General features: G+C 42.1%; 1 protein-coding gene across 1 annotated transcript in view; it reads right to left on the reverse strand.

The window, feature by feature from the left end:
* The window catches only part of si:ch211-26b3.4 (connector enhancer of kinase suppressor of ras 2), a 525409-nt gene that overhangs the window by 186981 nt on the left and 323359 nt on the right, over nt 1-15069 (reverse strand). The window contains exons 10-11 of the mRNA XM_048604947.1: nt 9293-9426; nt 8621-8832 (exon numbers count right to left, since the gene is read on the reverse strand). Of these exons, the coding sequence (XP_048460904.1) occupies nt 8621-8832; nt 9293-9426 (346 nt within the window). The remainder of the gene's footprint in view (nt 1-8620; nt 8833-9292; nt 9427-15069) is intronic.

Here is a 15069-nt window from a genome sequence, read left to right on the forward strand (position 1 = left end):
CTCTGCATTGCAAAGCAGCCATCCAGCCAATTGAGATCGCCAACCCTTATTAGTAAATACATCTATGCCTTTTTCATCAACCCAATATCCTTCCTCAAATAGCATGTGAAAATTCAACATGACCCAGCCAACAATGTGCTGCTTTTCGTGATCCTCCCGGTGTTATTTCTGATTTTCCTGACCAATTTTAAAAACTTTTAGTCACTTTCCTTTAAAATAAGTTTTCCCCTGCTGTCCTATGTCTTTTAAATGTATTCTTTCACTTTTTTGGTAACGCCTTGAAATTAAAGGCTACGTTAAAGAGAATTTCTGAATCGGAAGACTGGGAAATGCAACACAGAAACATAGAAGATAGGAGCAGGAGGAGGCCCTTCAGTCCTTCAAACCTGCTCCGCCATTCACCATGATCATGGCTGATCACCCAACTCAATAGCCTAATCCTGCTTTCTCCCAATAGCCTTTGATCCCATTTGCCCCAACTTCTATATCTAGTCGCCTCTTGAATACATTCAATGTTTTGGCATCAACTACTTCCTGTGGTAATGAATTCCACATGCTCACCACTCTTTGGGTGAAAAATGTCTCCTCACCTCCGTCTGAAATGGTCTACCCCGAATCCTCAGCCTGTGACCCCTGGTTCTGGATACACTTGCCATCGGGAACATCCTCCCTGCATCCACCCTGTCTAATCCTGTTAGAATTTTATAAGTCTCTGTGAGTTCCCCCCTCATTCATCTAAACTCCAGTGAAACCAATCCCAAACTAGTCAATCTCTCCTCATACATCAGACATGCCATTCCTGGAATCAGCCTATGTGCATAAAACATTTCTCTTAAGGATGGTATCAAAAAGTTATTTCTCATTCAATACAATGATTAAGAAGTAGCAAACAATTACCAGTAAAACATGTAAACTGGATTTCGGCATCAAAAATTGGCTGATTTATTATTTCAAAATTATGATATTTCTTTTTCAGTGAAACCACGGAAAAATTTGTGATTTGGTGCTTACGCAGAAACGGAAGCCCAGAACTTTTTGTGTGGCACAGTGAGGTAGACTGCAAACAAAACATTCCAAAAATGTCTGCAACTTTATCCATATATTCATTTTTGACTGAAGTCTTTTGAACAAATATTTCAAATCAAACAAATCTGTATTTAAAGTCTTATCTCAGTCATGGAACAAACAAGCATGTAAAGTGAAAAGTGTAATAATTCATGTTTACATAGTCCCTTTAATGGAATAAAACAAGAGCATTTGAAGTGAAGTTTTGACATTGAGCCACATAAGGACATATTACAATAGACAACAAAAAGCTTGATGAAAGAGGGAAGTTTTAAGGAGCACTATGAAGGAAAAAAGTGAGATGGAGCGAGCTAGACAGGACTGGGGAGGGAATTTCAGGGCCGAAGCAGCTGAAGGCACACCTAACAGAGGAGGAGTAATTAAAATCAAGGATTTTTAAGCGGCCACAATTAGAGAATGATGGACATCACAGAGGGTTATAAGTCTGAAGAAAGTTACAGTGGTAGAAAGGGGTGGCTATGGAGTGATTTGAAAACAAAGAGGAGGATTTTGAAAACACAACATTTTTAAAAGTTTTTTTTTAAATTGAGGTTGTGGACCAAAATGGGAAAAGGGCTGTTTGAAACTAAGGACTACAGAAAGAGTTGTTGCACATTTAAAAAATAACTGGAACTGATTGTGAGTTGTGTTTACACTGTTGCTTTGATTAAGAAGTGGAAGATGAGGTCTAAGATGACACAGCACAAGTGTTTTTTTGCAGACTAAGCTCCATGCAATGACAAATTGCTGATTTGTTGTGACAGACGTCATCAACATGAGAACAATCTCAGATTGGCTGCTGGGCAAGAGAAGTATGAGAGTGTGTGCGTGCGTTTGTTTGTGTGTGTGTATACGTGTGTGTGAGAGAAAGAGACTGTGTGTGTGTGTGTGTGTGAGTGAGAGTGTGAGAGAGTATGTATGTGTGTGAATGTGTGAGACAGTGTGTGTGAGAGTGTGTGAATGTGAGTGTGTGCGTGTGTGGGAGTGAGAGATTATGTGTGTGTGTGTCTGTGTGTGTGAAAGCTTCAGATGGCAAAAAAACTCTCTCTCAATGAAGTTAAATAACTACAACCTAAAAATAGCTCACTATTCTCTCCAGCTTTTGTGACAAGCTGATGCCTATATCCAAAGGCAATTACATACCCTTTCAAGTCAAGTGAATTATCTTTATATTCAATTAGCATTCCAATTTTAAAACTTTTCAAAGAAGGCCATTGGATTATGACCAGCGTAAATTAGCATTTCCTTGTTTCATGTTGGATATAGACTTCAAAGTGCTGAAGGGCTAACAACAGTCCCAAATTTTCTTTTCCTACAGGAGAGTGCTTCTTCTGATACCGATTTAGTATCCTGGAGAAGCACCTCTTTGACTTCTCTATTTCTGGCTCCTCATTCTGTAACAAGAGACGACCTACCCCACATCACTATCATCAAATGCCATTTTGAAATATTCGGAAAAATCAAAGGTGGTCAACACTGGCCCACTTATTAGTTTCCCAAAGGCTGCTTGGCATTCTGGTGAGTACAGCATTTCTGCATGTTTCTTTAACAAATTTGTTAAAGGTACACCAATCACACTGGAATTGTGTACAAATTTCAGGTAAAATACACACATCCTTAAAAACCTTGAATTCTCGTTTTGTTGTTGGAATAGGGAATTCTCACACAGTCATTGTGTTCTCTGTCCTTGGCAACACTTGTCCTTGTATAACAATATGGCCTAAGTACATTACTCGTGCTTTCACAAAATCACTTTCAGATGAATTTATTATTAAACGAGCCAACTGTAATTGCTTAAACAGATCTTTGACTCATCTTCCCGAGCGCCACTATCACCCTACTACATTACACAGGTTCACTCCGCTCTTTATGAAACTGCTGTGCTGATTCCATATCATGCTGTTTCAGAAGCTTCTGTCCCTGCCCTCTCTCCATTCTTTATGAAGCTGTTGTCCCCACTCTCTCACACTTTATGAAGCTGCTGTCACTGCTTTCTCTTCGGCTGTTTCGCAAGCTGCTGTCGCTACTCCTCCCACTACTCACTCTCCAAAAACAAACACAGAGATGATGGGCTGGACTGCCTCCTGTTTTTGTTGTAAATCATCGTGGTTCCCCTTGCTAACTTGCACACTATCTTGGAGAGTCGTCTACTTTGTGTGGAGATATCCATCATTCATCTGAACGGGAGCAGGCCATTCAGCTTATGGAGCCTGCCCCCACCATTCTAGATCACTGCTCATCATGTCCTCAATGCCACTTTCCCACAACACCTTCATGTCCCTCAAAGTAATTTCTTTCCAGAAACCTAATGATTTTTGTCTTGATCCTATTCAAAGACTGACCTTCTACAGATCCCTCTGGTAGAGAATTCCAAACTTTCGCCCTTCTCTGAATGAAGAACTTCTTTTTCATCCCAGTCTTAAAGGGCCTGCCTCTTGCACTGAAATCATGTCTCCTGGTTCTAGACACTCCACCCTGACGAAACGTCCACCTACAACCACCCTGTCACCCCAGGAATAATTTCACATGTTTAAATGAGACTACCTGTCATTCTGTGTAACTCCAGGGAACACAGACCCAGTTTCCTCAATCTCTCTTTGTTAATCACAGAGATTAATCTAGTAAACCTTCATTGAAATCCCTCTACGGCACATATATCATTCCTTAGATAGAAAAAACAAAATTTTATACAATACTCCAAGTGAAGTCTCACCATGCCTCTGTACAAATACAGCAAGGCACCTTTACTTTTGAACTTAGATCATCTTGAAATGAATGTCAATGTAATGTTTGTTTTACTGATTGCATGCTGTAACTGCATGCTCGCATGAACAGAGCCCTTTAGACATTTGCACTTTTCAGCCTTTCTCCATTTAGGAAATAATTCACCATTCTGTCTTTTTTCTGCCATATTGAATAACTTCACACTTACTCACATTATGTTCTATATGCCATGTTCTAGCACATTCCTTTGCTTGTCAAAGTCCTCTTCAGATCTCCTTATATCCTCCTCACAAACTACCTTCCACCCATTTGGTCTTATCAACAAATTTGGAAATATTACAGTTTGACCTCACATCCAAATCTCCGCCATCTGCAGGATCATACTGTGTAAAAATTAACTGGGTCATTTGCCTAACCACAATGACTGCACTTCTAAAAATTGTGTGAAATTTTGAGACACTTCTTGGACATCAGAAGGCTCAATATAAATCAAAATCTTTATTTTTTCATGGGGAGTTGCAACAAATAGAAAATGTTGTCTGGTCATCTAGGTTCGCTGAGCAGTCTTGCAAAATGAAGCTGAGTGAATTCCTGAGTACAGCTCCACTAACTCTAGAGATGTAATGTGAGAGAACAGTATTAAGGAACTTTAAATCCCTGTCAATTATGGCATCTTGGAGACTATGGCCTCCTGCAACTTGTTCGATCAGCTTGGGAGTTTTCGAGTCATAGAGTCATACAGCCATATAGCATGGAAACAGACCCTTCGGTCCAACCAGTCCACTCAACCATGCTCCCAAACTAAACTAGTTCCACCTGCCTGAACTAGGCCCATACCCCTCCAAACCTTTCCTCTTCATGAACTTATCCAAATGTCTTATAAACATTGTAACTGCATCCACATCCAACCACTTTCTCTGGCAGTTCATTCCACACGAATGACTCTCTGTGTGAAGAAGTCGCCCCTCATGTCCTTTTTAAATCTTTCTTCTCTCACCTTAAAAATATGCTCCTGAGTTTTGAACTCCCCCACCCTTGTTATTCATCTTATCTATGCCCCTCATGATTTTATAAACCTCAACCTCCTATGCTCCAGTGAAAGATGCTTCAGCCTTTCCAGTCTCTTTTTGTATCCCAAACTCTCCATTCCTGACAACATCCTGATAATTTTTTTCTGAACCACCTCCAGTTCAATAATATCCTAGCTATAACATGGCGACCAGAACTGCACAACAGTACTGCAAAAGAGGTCTCACCAATGTCCTATACAACTTCAACATGATGTGCCAACTCCTATACTCAAAGATCTGAGCAATGCAGGCAAGTGTGCTAAATGCCTTCTTAACCCCTTGTCTACCTGTGATGCAAATTTCAAGGAATTATGTAAGTGAACCCCTGAGTGTTCTACAGCACCACCCAGGACCCTATCATTAATTGTATAAGTCTTGCCCTTGTTTGCTTTCCCAAAATGCAATACCTCACATTTATCCAAATTAAACTCCAACTGCCATTCCTCAGCCATTTGATCAAGATCTCTTTGTACTCTGAGATAACCTTCTTCTACACTGCACTATACCACCAATTTTAGTGTCATCTGCAAACTTACTAACAATGCCAAAGGATGGTTGCTAAATGCTGGTTGGTTTTTCTTCTCCCAGCAGGTTGCACGCTTCATTACAGTGAAGAGAATGAAGTGAATGTATGGAGTTCTCATTCAGCATGCATTAAACCCCGGAAGATGGGACAGACACAGATCTGTATCTGTGTACATCAGTTCATAAGTCATGTGGACAATGAATCATGCATGGTATGATGACAGAGACCTTCATGAGCAACTGAACCCCTAACCCCATCAGAGAGAATCGTACCTGATCAAGCTTCTATCGATCACGTGAGATGACTGACAAGCTTCTCAGTTTATCATGAGCCTCAACACTGAAGTCCCACCAGGCCAGATGCTGCCGGTTAATCTGAGAGTAGTTTGGGACCTCCAGGCCCAGGCTCATGAAAGGCAGCAACAATGAGTAGGTGAGTCAAGGATCACAGGGTGGGCATCGCAGGGTAAGGGCAGAGGGGTAGCTTTGAGGCAATTGGAGGGTGTAGTGTCAATAGGCAAATGTGAGGTTACAGGGATAGGGTGGGGGTCTGTGTCTGGGTGGGATGCTGTTTGAAGAGTCAGTGCAGACTTGATGGGCCAAATAGGCTCTTTCCATACTGTAGGGATTCTAAAATGGCTAATTGCACTAACGAGGGATTGAGCCCCATCATCGTCATTAGTCAACCACGTAAAGGTTTCAATTCGTGGCAGATTGGAAAGGTCGCCTATGGGTCTTATATAGTCATATAGTTAAACAGCACGGAAACAGACCCTTTGGTCCAATCAGTCCATGCCGAACATAATCCTAACCTAAACTAGTCCCACCCGCCTGCTCCTGGCCCATAATCACTCCAAACTTTTCTTACTCATATATCCATCCAAATGTCTTTGAAACATTGTAATTGTACCCACATACACCACTTCATCAGGTCGTTCATTCCACACGTGAACTACCCTCTGTGTAAAAAAATTTGCTCCTCATATCTTTTTTATATCTCTTTCCTCTTACCTTAAAAAAAGTGGCCCCTAGTCTTGAAATTCCCCATTTTAGGAAAAAGACAATGACCATCAGCTCTATCTATATCTCTCATTATTTTATAAACTTCTATCAGGTCACCTCTCAACCCCCTTTACTGCAGTGAAAAAAGTCCCAGCCTATTCAGCCTTTCTTTATAACTCAAACCTTCCATGCTTAGCAACATCCTGGTAAATCTCTTCTGAACTCCTTCCAGCTTAATAATATCCTTCCTGTAACTGGGCGACCAGAACTGCACACAGTACTCCAGAAGAGGCCTCACCAATGTCCCGTACAACTCCTATACTCAAAGGACTGAACAATGAAGGCAAGCATGCCAAACGCGTTTTTAACCATCCTGTCTATATGTGACGCAAACTTTAAAGAATTATGTACCTGCACCCCTAGGTCCCTCTGTTCTACAAGACTACCCAAGGCCCTCCCATTAATTGTATAAGCCCTACTCTTGCTTGTTGTACCAAAATGCAATACCTCGCATTTATCCAGTTTGAACTCCCATCTGCCATTTTTCAGCTTATTTATCCATTTGATCAAGATTCCTTTGTAATTTTAGCAAACCTTCTTCACTGTCTACAATGCCATCAATTTTGGTGTCATCTGCAAACTTACTAACCATGCCTTCTATATTCTCATCCAAATCATTTACGTAAATGACAAACAAAAGAGGATCCAGAACCGATCCCTGTGGAACACTGTCAAGCTTCAAAATCTCCCCTCCCCCTACCGCATCCCAAAACCAGCCCAGCTTGTCCCCGCCTCCCTAACCTGTCCTTCCTCCCACCTATCCCCTCCTTCCACCTCAAGGCCCACCCCCATCCCCTACCTACTAACCTCATCCCGCCTCCTTGACCTGTCCGTCCTCCCTGGACTGACCTATCTCCTCCCTAACTCCCCACCTACACTCACCTTTACTGGCTCCATCCCCGCCTCTTTGACCTGTCTGTCTCCTCTCCACCTATCTTCTCCTCTATCCATCTTCTATCCACCTCCCCTCTCTCCCTATTTATTTCAGAATCCCCTTCCCCTCCCCCATTTCTGAAGAAGGGTCTAGGCACGAAACGTCAGCTTTCCTGCTCCTCTGATGCTGCTTGGCCTGCTGTGTTCATCCAGCTCTACATCTTGTTATCTCAGATTCTCCAGCATCTGCAGTTCCTACTATCTCTTGTCTGTGAAACACGGCTGGTTACAGGCCTCCAGTCTGAAAAACAACCCTCCACCACCACTCTCTGTCTCCTGCCATTAAGCCAACTATGTATCCAATTGGCAAGCTCGCCCTGAATCCTATGTGACCTAACTTTTCTAATTAGTCCACCATGCAGAACCTTGTCAAAGGCTTTACTAAAATCCAAGTAAACAACGTCTACTGCTCTGCCATCATCAATCTTTTTGGCAACTTCCTCAAAAAACTCAATCAAGCTTGTGAGACACGATTTTCCTTGCACGAAACAATGCTGACTATCCCTAATCAATTTTTGCCTCTCTCAATGTCCGTAAATCCTGTCTTTTAATAATCACCTCCAACAATTTACCCACAACTGATGTCAGACTCACGGGTCTCTTGTTCCTCAGTTTCTCTTTACGATCTTTCTTAAACAAAGGTACAACTTTAGCCAACTTCCAGTCATCAGGTACCTCACCTGTAATTATAGATGATGCAAATATATCTGCAAGGGGTCTCGTAATTTCGTCCCTTACTTCCCACCACATTCTGGAATACATTAGATCAAGTGCTGGATATTTATCCACCTTTATATTCTCTAAGGCCTCCGCAACTTCCTCGTGACAGTTTTTAAAACATCAAAGTTTATTTCTCTGCATTGTCTAGACTCTATTTCTTTCTCCACAAAAATTGACATGAAGCCCCATCCAATTTTTCTGTTGGAATTTTCTCCAAACCTTTGCCTGGTCTTTATCAAGAGCTATACTCTTCAGCACAGAAATTTAAGGAATTTGCGGCCTGCACTTGCTTAGCCAGAAGTTATAGGTTAAACTGATTACCAAGAAGTTAGGTGGACTGTACTATTGCATTTTTGATACTATTTTTCTTTTTTTTTATTTTGCTTTGCACCTTCTAACATTCTTCACCATTATGTGCCACCTCCACAGGGTAGGATGGATTCTCAGTGATTTTTAACTGGAATGAATACAGATCCTTATGATAAAAATGTAATACTTGAAAAGGCAAAATAGATACCAACCATGAGTAGATGTTTTCTCCCTTCTCCGGATACCAGTTGCTCTCCCTCTTTCGTATTCAGAGCTCATGGGTAGGCCTTCTCCCTCCATTAATGTGTAATATTTTCCACTTTCATGGTCCAGGTAGTAGCTGGATGATTCGGAACCTTTAATCCCAGACTTGGCTATCCCATACTTGCCAATGTCGTCACAAGGCAATATCCCCAACTCATCCCTAAGACAGGGAAATAAAACGCCAAAAACAACCATTAGTACTGGAGCTACAAAGCATGTTGACATTTTGCAGTTGCAAAACCTTTTAAAGCCAGTTTGATGGCTCTCAAATGGTCACTTTGTTGGAAGAACATACTGCAGAATGAAATGGCATTCTGCTTTACACTTTGAAGAAAAAGCTCATGTTCCTTGTGCATTACAAAGTCTGAATCCTCAAAGCAAAAAGAAAGCAAGTATAAGGTCAAAGCAATCTAGGGACTCAGAGACCAGAACACCACATAAACAACATGATGGTTAGCATTTTAACTCTCAGGAAGGAAGACATTTTTAATGATATCAGATGCTTATCAACAACAGAGAGCTGAAAAGTCTCAAAGTTGGTATTTTCAGCTGACCTTAATGTTGAGTAATAATTGATCAGTGTTTAAGATAGAGTCAGAGCTGCCCATTCTAAGACCTACCTGGGACCGTAGATTCCTGAAAGGGGAGATAGAATAAAGACGTCATGAAGTGTAGAACTATCATACTTTGATGACATGCCAATGGTGCTTGTTGGTGTTGTGGAGCTACTGGTAGGACTTGTTGGAATAACTGGCTGGAGAAGATGAAAATGACATATGATTAGTGCCAGAGACAAATCAGTCAGGCCTCTAAGTTATGACTATGCATTTTTAGATATCAACAGTGTAACTGTCACTGCCACGTGTTACAAAAATGCAGATCTATTAGTCAGTCTTGGGCACCATGGAAGGATGTTTGACAGAAGACAAGAACTTCCTTGTTATTTGAATAGCACCACAGGATGGCCTGGAGGTCTTATGACTCAGTTGGTGGCACAATGCCTCTAAGCCTGATTACCCTGAATTAAAGGCCCACTCCACAACATCCTGGCTACAGAAAAGGTGTTCAAAAACTTCTGATACTTAACATCATTCTTCAAGAGCAAAAATGTATAGCAAGAAATGCAAAATAAAGGGGATGTTCATTGATAATGTTTAGAAGTGTTTGACTTTTTTTTAAACTTCTGTGAATGCTGGCATTCTTTCAGGGCTGTACTCAAGTATCAGCTCAGAACATGCGATCATGTTCATTTTCTGGTTTTATTTTTCATAAAAGTTACTTAGATTTTGTTTTTGCATTAATATACGACTGTCATTAACCATGTCAAAGGGAGCTAAGATGCAATCTTAAATCACCTCAATCTACAAATTACTTGTATTGGAAAACGGAGTCGTTAACCAGTTCCCATAAAGGAGCTGAATGTTAAAATCAAACAGTTAATGCCTGTTTTATAACAGTGGATGAAGAAATGGCACATCACATTAGTTCTAAACTGCTCAAATCACTCAACAGTCATTTCTCAGCTTTGTTTTCCAAGAACAAGTACAACCAATGGTAATAGTTAAGTAATGACTTTGACAAAGCAAACCTCTCAACCGCTGCAATGCTTTTTAAGGATAGAAATTGCTGGAGAAACTCAGCAGGTCCGGGCATATCTGTGAAGAGAGAAACAAAGTTAACATTTCGAGTTCAAAGACTCTTCTTTGGAACTGGCTTAGCGTGAGTTTGATCTATCATCGGGCATAACTGTGCTCAAAAAATGACATTGATGTTTAGTGCTTGTTTATTTGGATTTGTTTCTAATTTAGCCACACGATATGTTTGTTTCAAGGTCATGTCTGGATTAAGTGAGCATCCTATGTTGCTGCATAAGTCCATCAGTTGTTTCTTTTCCCATTAATTAATACCTGAAATTTATCAGTACAGAATAAACATCTCATCCATTGTCAGTTGACAGGGTCTGGGGTAGCACTGTGGGACTCGCCACAGGAGTAAGAGGTCCTCCCAGTGTTTACATTGCTGTGAGGCTGTAAATATGTTTTGTGAAAATTTCCTCTCTCAGAAATTCTGAACACTTTCTGTGAGAACTGTCGTGATAAAAGTAGCGGACTGAGAAAACTATCAACTATACACTTGTAATAACCACATACAAAGAGCAGAAAAGAGTCATAGAGATGTACAGCATGGAAACAGGCCCTTCAATCTAACTCATCCATGCTGACCAGATATCCTAAATAAATTTAGTCCCATTTGCCAGTAGTTGGCCCATATCCCTCTAAACCCTTCCTATTCATATACCCAGATGCCTTTTAAATGTTGTAATTGAACTAGCCTCCACCACTTCCTCTGGCAGCCTATTCCATATACACACCATCCTGTGGGTGAAAAGGTTGCCCATAGGTCCCTTTGAAATCTTTCCTCTCTCACCTTAAACCTATGCCCTTTAGTTTTAGACTCCCCCACCCTGGGGAAAAGACCTTGTCTATTCACCCCTCATGGTTTTGTAAACCTCTATAAGGTCACCTTTCAGCCTCTGACGCTCCAGGGAAAATAGGCTAGGGCTATTCAGCATCTCTCTTATGCTCAATCACTCCAACCCTGGCAACAAACTTGTAAACCTTTTCTGAACACTTACAAATTTTACACCATCCTTCCAAAAGCAGGGGGATGAGAATTGTAGGGAGTGTTCCAAAAGTGGCCTAACCAATGTCCTGTACAGCCACAACATGACCTCCCAACTCCTATACTCAATGTACTAAGCAATAAAGGCAAACATACCAAACACCTTCTTCACTATTCTGTCTACCTGCAACTCTACCATCAGACTATCCACAGAGGTAATGATACGATCAAATGCTGCATTTGCTTTGTTGAATGGAGGAAAATGTGAACTTATTTGAGATGCTTTAGCACATTTCAGATAGATAGAGATATAAAGAAAGAGATAGTGATAGAAAGAGAGATAGAGAGAGAGATGGACAGAGAGATAGATAAATAGAGAAATAGTGAGACAGAGATAAACAATGGATAGAGGAATGGATAAACAGATAGATAGACAGGCAAATAGACAGAAAGACAGACAAGACATATTCCTGGGATGGTGGGATTGATGTGCAGGGAGAGTATGAGACAATATTTTATAGAATACTACAAAATTCTAACAGGATTAGACAGGGTAGAGTCTGAATACCTCCAGTCTATGCACAAGCATGATCCCAACCTTCCCATAGCCGGTCATTTTAACACAGTGTCCTGCTCGCATGCCCACATGTCTGTCCTCGGCATGCTGTAGTGCTCCAGTAAATCACAGCACAAATTGGGGAGAGTCTTCTCATCTTCAGACTAGGCACTTTACAGGTTTCTGGACTTAATATTGAGTTTGACACCTTCAAATTGTGAACCCACTCTCATTCGTCCCTTTCTTTTAGCTTTACTTGTTAAATTCTCTGTCACCATGCCCTCCCTCCCCACTTCCCAGTGGGATTGTCTGTTCTTCCCAAATCTGGCAGTTTGACACACCATTTTTCTGCCATTGTCACATTCTGATCACCTAATCTAAATCATCAACACCCTTTCTCGCCCAGGACTCCCCCACACCCAACTATTGCATCAGTGCTGTCCCTTCCACAGTTCATGTCAGCTCTGATGAAGAGTCATCTAAACTGGAAACGCTAGCTTGCTTTTTCTCCATGGATGCTGTGATCGCCAGCATTTTTGTTGTTTTCTGTTTTAGACAAGGCAGATGCAGGAAGGATGTTCTCAGTGACTGGGGAGCCTAGACCAGGGTTTACAGTCTAAGGATAAGGGACAGGCCTTTTAGGATAGTGATGAGGAAAAATCTCTCCAACCAGAGAGCGTTAAGGCTGTGGAATTCTCTCCCATAGTAAACTGTTGAGGCCAAAACATTGAAGAATTTCAAGAAAGTGGTAGATATAGTTCTTAACAATACAGGCATCAAAGGCTATTGGGAGCAAGTGGGGACAGGATACTGAGTTGGATGACCAGCCATGATCATTTCAAATGGCAGAACAGATTCAAAGGGCTGGCTGCTCTACTCTTGCTCCTTTATTGTATATTTTTTCCTTTCTACATGACAAAACACTGTGCAATGGCAAGCTGTTCCTTTCTGTGAGTGTAACCCAAGTAAACACAGAATTATTTCATTCCTCAGAATGAAATTTGCTGCCAGCATGAAGAAACAAAAACCTTATTGCATAATGAGTCCAATAATTCAGGGATGCCTTCTCTCCTTATTACTGTAACATATATCTGCATTTCTGCAAGTAAACAGCTAACGAAGACAAACACCTTTTAAGTGAGAAATTACTCAGTTTTGCCAAGTAGCAAAGCACTTAAAAATGGTTAAAAATGATGAGGAGATCGCTAAACAAAATGAATCTCTACACACTGATTGCTTTCAAGATGGCCGGAGTAGGGTTCCTCAGTCAGAGCTCGTCCGCTCTGTCCATTTCCTTTCCTTTGTTTCTCTTCTTTCTCCCTTTTGTGTTTTCCATCTTTCTTCTCAGTGATGTCCTGAACTTCTGGACTCAGTGTGCACTCGGACTCAGGCTCAGACTCACAGCCTCAGCGCGGACTCGGACTCCCAGCCTCAGCGCGGACTCGGACACCCAGCCTCAGCGTGGACTTGGAGTGGCGATCTCTCGGTTTGGACTGGTGTCCTCTTGGCCCGGCATGGTAGTCTCTCAACGGTCTGTTGCAGTTATCTCTCACCAGCCTGGCATGGTGGTCTTTTGGTGGCCCAGCCTGGCAGTCTCTCGGCCTGATGTGGGGTCTCTCATCAGCCTGGTGTGGTGGTCTCTCGGCCCAGTGTGGCCTCAGCATGGACCTCCGGCCTCCAGATAATTCCAGAGCGGTCTTCCGGCCTCGAGAGCCTTGATGTGAAGCCCAGCACGGTCTGGAGGTTCGGTGCTGGCGTGGGCTGGATGAGAAGGATTGTCTTTCTGATCATTTCATTTCTTTATTTTTCTAATGTATTCCTATGATCTGTAATACTGGGCTTCTTATTTCTTCACTTTTCTATTTTTTTGTTCCCTAAGAATTAGTACTTAAGAATCTGTACCTAGGTGCCTTTGTACCTATAATGGCACCATAAGTGGCGACATGTAAACTTTTCACTGCACTCATCTGAGTAATGACATGAAAGCTAATTCTATTATTGACACCAGTCTATTCTCTGCAGTCAGCAAGCCAGTTTTGTGCTCCCTGTTTATTTGGACAATCTCTGCAGCCAGGCAGTGCTGGACGCATCAGTCAGGGCCTAATTCCATGAGCGGTGTAAGCACCATTTAAAGCTGACTTTGCGAAGGAGGGCTGTTAACTCTTAAAAGGTGGAATTTGGCTGCAGTTGGGGTGTTGGGAGTTCAGGATCAAGAGAACGGAACATTAGGTGGCAGCACAGTTACAAGGCATTTGAATTCTGCAGTGGGGGGCTCTGGTGGAGGAGATGGAATGAAAGACAGATATTGCTTGGTCATGGTCAAGGGGCAGTCCACGGCGTCCTGGGGAAAGGGAGGCACCTGAAGTCTGGGAGTGGTTTTCATTTTACAGGATTTTCAGAGGAATGGTGACAGCTATAGGGAGCAATTTCAGATGATACAGTAGGACCTCACAGTCAAAAGGAGGGAGTGGGATTCTCCAGAATGGGAGGTTTGGATAGGTCCCAGTAACTCTGGTCTTTTCTCAGGCTGATGTAGAAATAGGCACATGGGAATTTCCGCAGTTATGGGCTCTGGGGTAAAGTGATAGTCACGTAAAAAGGGCTCAACAGAAATGGGGCGGGGGAGGGGTTGGGGAGTGGAGGATTGCTGGAGGCTGAAAGATCATAGGGATCACGGAAACAGCAGTAATCAGAGCCATTATATTGTGTGCTTCAGCTGCCTCCTTGACACATCAGATAAGTGAATGTAACCAGAACAAAACATAAAGAAGAGGCACCTGATGATTATATTGATCGGGAAGGGCATCCAAGAGAGCATGACCAAGCACTGCATTGTTGAAGTCAAGAGGCCAAAAGTAACTGAGACCTATTTCCAGGATGAATGAGCCGGGTTTGGACTTTGTCTAATAGTTTGTTGATTCTATTTGTACTCAGCAAGCAACTCCTGCTTGGTGCCAAGGACACGTGGATACTTTTGTAGTCCTTGGCCTGTTGTATTGCTGAACAACTGTTTCGTCACCCATCTGATTGTATGTTTAATACCTTTGGCTAACGACACTTTCAAAGATCTATACATTACAGATCCTGCAGACCACTGGGGAAAAAGCAGCACTGAGACAAAGCACCAATCTCACAAGAGATAACAAGGTGTAGAGCTGGATGAACACAGCAGGCCAAGCAGCATCAGAGGAGCAGGAAGGCTGATGTTTCGGGCCTAGA

The sequence above is a fragment of the Rhincodon typus genome, chromosome 14 (genome assembly GCF_021869965.1).
Source record: "Rhincodon typus isolate 14 chromosome 14, sRhiTyp1.1, whole genome shotgun sequence".
Taxonomy (NCBI): Eukaryota; Metazoa; Chordata; class Chondrichthyes; order Orectolobiformes; family Rhincodontidae; genus Rhincodon; species Rhincodon typus.